The following is a 6,000-nucleotide window of genomic DNA, read 5'->3' as shown; positions in this document are numbered from 1 at the left end:
TATCCTTGCAACTTGATAGAACTGTTATTAGATTGCAGATCAACAGAGTACATGACAAATATTGGGGCGTGAAAATTTTGTGAGATTACATATTTCACAGCCTAGTGCACAAACAATTCCCGGTAAGCTGCTGCAGCAAGTAGAGAATTCAAAAGAGCATATCCCAAAAACTTGCACAAGGGTCCCTTCAAGCATCCAGATGCATTTCTGCTATCCCATTACCTTCTATACAGATATGCTGGAGATTCTTCGCGGGTCTTTAATGTAAAATCTGCATTTCAACAATCTTTCAGCTCACAAAAGTCAGGTAACATGTATCTGGTAAAATAGAAATATATTTGAAACCCTTATTACCAGACAAGCCATGCTACACTCTCTGTATTTTGCTAGATATTTCTTCGGCTTTTGCACCTTCCTTTTTCTGCCATCGAGGAAATTAAACCTCATAAGATACTCATGCACAATCATTAATATGTCCAAGTCCAAAGCCAACAAAGTAAGAGCAACGTAAGCATCATATGAAAATAACCAAAACAAAATCTAGTTAGCAAATGAGACATTCACAACAGTTTCCACACCGGAACAAACAATTGCCACGTCCATGATTTTTGCCAAATGGATATAAAGCAAAGTCATACCTGGAGAAAGAGATCTGATTCCTTCACGGCTTAGTACGAGAAAACAGGTCTGGTAAAATTCTATGACCCAATGTCAAAGTGATCTCGTTATCAAGTAATTTCTGGCTACAAAATAATGGAATTTACCCAAAGAAGTTGCTTGGTGTTTAACTAGATGGTATCAAAGTTCATTTTTCTTCTTCCTTTTTTTTCCCTAAGGGTAAAGACAGGCGAATGTATGGAAAATGAAATATATTGAATTAAACCCAGTTCATCAATTCTTACACTTTACTTTCCTATCAGTTGGCACAAAAAGTGCAGCTCATATCTATTCTTATCCAACCAGTGGTTCATTTCTCTATCTCTTTCAACATTCATAGATCTTCTTATTCAGGACAACAAGTTAAAGCACAAAAAATAAACAATCTTTCAGCCAGTTATGATGAATTGAGAGTAGGCTTTGCATTAAGGGAAGTTGGGGCAAGTCCCAAGATATTAGAGCTCTAAGGAACTCAGATCTCATAAGTCCCACTTGAGATTGGATGCAGGACCACCGTACAAAGCCATATAGGCTGAAAAGTCTGTCAAAATTACATCACTTCTAAGAGTTTATTGCATGTATACGAAGCAAGCTAGGAGGTGCTTTGAGGAGATGTCCTCAAAGAATGTCTCTAAGCTGTTGAGTAAGCAGACAACATCATTTGAAGAGGCTGCTGCTGATAATTAAGCATTTTGGTAATCAAGGTAACAAAACTAGCTCCTGACATGAGTGCAAAGGTGCAAAAATTAGCTCCCTGGATTCTTTTCCTACGCCAAAAAAGCTTCCCAAGAGGTTCTTTTTGAAATAAGCAAGGCATTTTGCAGGTGCTCCTGCTTCTGCAATAACAAATCCTAATGGAGAGAATAACATATCTAACCTATTCAGTGCAACCACCTCCTTGAATTGATATGCTAGTGAGTGAATTAGTGTGTAGCAATCTTCACAAGATAACCCTTCACAATCAATCCACTTTGTTTAAAAGGTTAAAACAAAAACAAACTACTTATTGTAAAACAAAAGAAAACAAAGAAAGCAATTGCTTATAAGCTACTTATCATTTTAGCTTCAACAATATTAAATCCCCACCAAACCTAGTAAGAACAATCAATTATGTAGTTAAAACTAATTGTGAACCACATTATTAAACAATAATAAACATATGATGATCATGATGTTGCATATCATAAGGCTGTAAATTAACATAACATATAATTAATGAACAACAGAAGCACCATACAAGAAATCTCAAGCTTACCAAGCCCTTGGTTTCATAGTAATCATCCAAAGCCCACTGATACTTTGATTGATTTAACCCAAGCCACCTTGCCAAATGGTCATCGAGGCTTGAATGTGCTGCAGAAGAAAGCAAACCCTTTAATCTTAGAGTAAGATTAAGTGAATGCTAAGAGTAACAATTTAGAACAACAGAAAGTCCCAGCTTTTCCAAAAGCAACAGAAAACCAAATGCAAAGCAAAGAAAACGGAACAAACCATTTTGAACTTTGTTGACAGCATTTTTGAAGAAACCAAGAACAGACCCATCCGAGACTTGTTGAGAATAAACAGACTTGTCAATTTGTTGAGGAGGAGGTGAAACAACCTTCTTAGGTGAATCAAAGACAGGTAATGTGGATTCGTTAGAAGTAGTAGGAGGAGGAGGCTTAGGACTAGGAGTGGAAGGTGGGGTCATGAACACAGTGTAGGGCCCAATTTTGCCGATCATGGGAGGTGGTGTTGAAGGTCCTTTATTGATTGGCATTTTCTTGTTTCTGAAACTGAAGGAGAAGGGAAATTGAAGGAAAGCAAGGGAAGATAGGAACGGGGTTTGCTTTTTGAAGAAGAAGAAGAAGAAGAAGAGTAAAGAAAGAGTGAGAAAAGTGAAAGTCGGAAAGTGCGCAAGATTCTAGGGAAGTGGGCTTGCAATGTAAAGTGAGAGCATATGTAACTGAGAAGCTGTGCGGACAACCTAGGTGGTTAAGATCTTTGTCTTTCGAGGTTAGTACAGTAAGTATTCTATTTTTATTTTTTTCTAGAAATCTTTTCTTCTTTTTATATACTGCTACTCTCTTCTTCTTTTTTTAGGTTAATTACTTATCTATGTACAAATTAGTTTCTATGTGAAATTATTGTGGAAAATAGGGAGTAAATAGTACGATTCCTCACTGCACCCTTTTGTCATTTTAATAATAGAATTTGGTGGATTGTCCACGCGTCGCTGCGAGGCTTTCTTGTTAGCTTCGACATGATAAAATCTAAATTTGCATAGTAAGAGGTATAAAAAAAACAAAGAAATACCGCACCAATATGCAGTGGGTAGGCAATGGTAGCTTTAGGTGAAAAGGATATTGCATGAATAAGAAAAATTAGTTAAAAATAAAAAATAAAATTTTTAAACGATTCCATCATTCAGAATCATGAATTTAATAAATTAAACCATAAAAACTTAAGTTGATTAAATATGTTGATATCTCAATGTTCTTTTAAATAAATTCATCTTGAATTATTTTTTTAAGCCAAACTTGTTTTTTACTGGTTATCCGTCTTATTTACGGATCTACCAAGTCAATTAAATTATATTAAAATAACTTTTTAAATTGTTTAATTTTAAATTCAAATTAAACAAGGAATCAAGTTGAGAATTGTCAAAGTTGACATGTTGGGTTGGATTTGATAACAATATCAAATAATTCTTTATGGCTTGAATATTTTTTTCACATTTAATATTTTTTTAATTCGAGCCACAACGAAGTGCGATCCTATAAATTATTATTTACTTAAGAAATTTGGGAAGAAAAATATAATATTATAAATTATATAATTTAGTGTTATTCTCACTCTATAATTTCACTATTTTTTATTGGGATGAATTTGACTTTGTATTATTTTTTATTTAAACAATGATTAAATTATAATTCAAATCATATAATTTTTTTTTAAAAAAAAAAACCTCTTTATTATAAAAATATTTGGTATCATGATTATATAATTTTAAAAAAAAACCAAAACCTTGAGCATACAAAAAAATAAGAAATAAAACATGTTTGAATATTCATTAATATGTTTTCTAAAGAAAAAAAGTTATATTAGATATCCATTTTTCATCGTGGAGCAAGACACATTACACTATGGAGTGCTACAGTGTAACAATATTTTTGTCCTCCAGAATGATAGCCAAAGAAGTGCAAATTGAGAAGCAAGTTGGTCATTTCACATGGTTCAATTGGCATTACCAAATTAACTGGGGTAAAGTAGTTTTTTTTTTCCTTTTTAAAATAATAAAAAAGACTTAATTACCCTTGAAAAAAAAAAAAAAAGAATTAGGCTAGCATAAGATGGCTTTTTGGTCTTTTAATTTTTTTTTTCAAAACAATGTAATGACTTAATTACCTTAAAAGTAAAAAAAATTGCTAAGCTTTTATGGAGGGGATTTGTTATCTTTTTATTTTTTTGAATAGTAAAATCATGGATTTATCCTTCAAATTAAAAAACTAAGGTTGTTGTCTCTAGGGAAATTTGATCTTTTTATTATGATTTTTTCTTTGTTGTTATGTTCAAGTAGTGGCAATTTGGTAACTTTAAAAACAACAATATTATTAAAAAAAAAAAAAAATTGGTTGATGTTTGGACGTCACCCGTGTCCATTGGACGGTGCATGCAACTTGAAAAAATATATACAATCATCATGTCGCCCAACACGTTTAATGACAATAAGGTTGATGGGGGCAACTTGTGTATTAGAAAACATGTCAGAAGGTGATGAACTTTTCTTTTCTTTTTTTTTTCTCTCTCTTAATCTTAGGATTCGTGTTACCCTTTTAAAATTCAATTATGTCCTTTAGTTTGTTTTTATTTTAATTTTATCACTTAATAATTTGATCGCTATTTGTGTTGATTTTAATGTTTTTAAAAGTTTATTTTTTATGATTTTTTTTCTTAAGCATTTTATTTCATCTATTTTTTATATTCAATTTAATCCTTTTTTTTATTAATGTTTTTCATTCTTTTCTCCATGTTTTTTTAATTTTCCCTCAATATTTTATTTTATTTTATTTTGCATCCAATTATGATCCTTGTTATTTTAATTGATATTTTTTTATCCTTTTATTAATTGTTTTTTATTTAGTCCCTAATTATTTTATTTCATTTAGTTTTTATATTAGATTTGTTCATCATTATTTTGATTGCTAATTATTTATTTTTTAATTTTTTTTATGATTGGGAAATTTGCTTCATTTTTGTTTTATGTTTGCCTTTTATTAAGTAAGTAATCTTAGTCTTATTATCCAGATAATTGGTTTTGAATATTAGCTCGATTTAAGTTTAATCTTTTTTATATCCTTGTTTATAAATTGATTTGTTTTCAATTTTATAATTCAACATTGAGTTATTGTCCTTGAGCTTTGCAATTTGTTTTTTTTTTTTTTTGAAGTTATTCCAGTTTCATATACTGGGTACCGGATTAGTTGAGTTAACCAGTGTTGACTATAAGTTTTTTTTCTTAATATTTTTTTATGAAATTGATTTTTTTTTTTTTTACTTTTTTCATTTGGCATTAAATTATTATTCCTTGAACATTGTGATTTTTTTGCTTTTTTTTTTATGTGGGGTTATCATGGATGCGAGTTAGTCAAGTTAACCCGTGTTGAATCTAGTTTTTTTTTTTGTCTTTTTTTATTTAATTTTTTTTTATCTCAATCTCATAATGCACATGATAGATTAGTTAAGTTAACTTATGTTGACACGAGTTTTTTTCTTTGATGTTTTTTTTTTAAAAATTATTTTTTAAAAATTTTATTATTTAATATTAAATTATTAAACTTGAATTTTGTAATTTTTTTCAGATAACTCAAATTATCATCATCTAAAAATTATTTTTTATGTTAGAAAACAATTTACCCTAACCATAGGATAGCACAAACCACTCATCTAATTAAAATCAAAGACAATATTGAAAATAATAAGGGCGAAGGTTATCACTGAGCAGGTTAGTGCTGGCACAGCTAAAACATTTTCAAAACCAACCTTAAGTACCTGTTGGGGTGTTCGTTTCATTCTGTATGTTTCAAAAATACATTTACTTTAAAAATTATCTAATTATTATTTTTTAATGTTTTTTATTAATTTTAATATATTAATATAAAAAATTATTTTAATATAATTCTAAATAAAATAAAACACATTTAAAAAACAACTTTCCCAGTAAAACGAAGGAAAGCAAATCTCAAACTCTTGGAGGTTATTAACAAAATATAATTATAAAATTATTTTTTAAAATATTTTTTATTTAGAAATATATTAATATAATATTTTTTAATTTTTTAAAAATTATTTTTAATATCAATA

General features: G+C 29.5%; 1 protein-coding gene across 2 annotated transcripts; it reads right to left on the bottom strand.

Annotated features, from left to right (window-relative positions):
* LOC118051581 (uncharacterized) lies at window positions 1-2,608 on the bottom strand. Of its 2 annotated transcripts, XM_035062248.2 has the most exons (4): window positions 2,149-2,594; window positions 1,913-2,010; window positions 355-421; window positions 1-271 (listed from the first exon to the last, which is right to left on the bottom strand). In XM_035062248.2, exons 1-3 carry the CDS (start codon window positions 2,414-2,416, stop codon window positions 368-370), a joined length of 420 nt encoding a protein of 139 aa, XP_034918139.1. In that variant the 5' UTR covers window positions 2,417-2,594; the 3' UTR covers window positions 1-271; window positions 355-367. The 2 variants fall into 2 exon arrangements, with proteins under 2 accessions (XP_034918139.1, XP_073262240.1); XM_073406139.1 differs by lacking the exons at window positions 1-271; window positions 355-421 and adding an exon at window positions 428-826 and having other exon boundaries at window positions 2,149-2,608.
* Between the last annotated feature and the right edge of the window lie 3,392 nt (window positions 2,609-6,000).

Source organism: Populus alba, chromosome 18 (genome assembly GCF_005239225.2).
Source record: "Populus alba chromosome 18, ASM523922v2, whole genome shotgun sequence".
NCBI classification, from domain to species: domain Eukaryota; kingdom Viridiplantae; phylum Streptophyta; class Magnoliopsida; order Malpighiales; family Salicaceae; genus Populus; species Populus alba.
The sequence above is the reverse complement of the archived record's forward strand: the minus strand, read 5'-3'. Positions and strand labels throughout refer to the sequence as shown.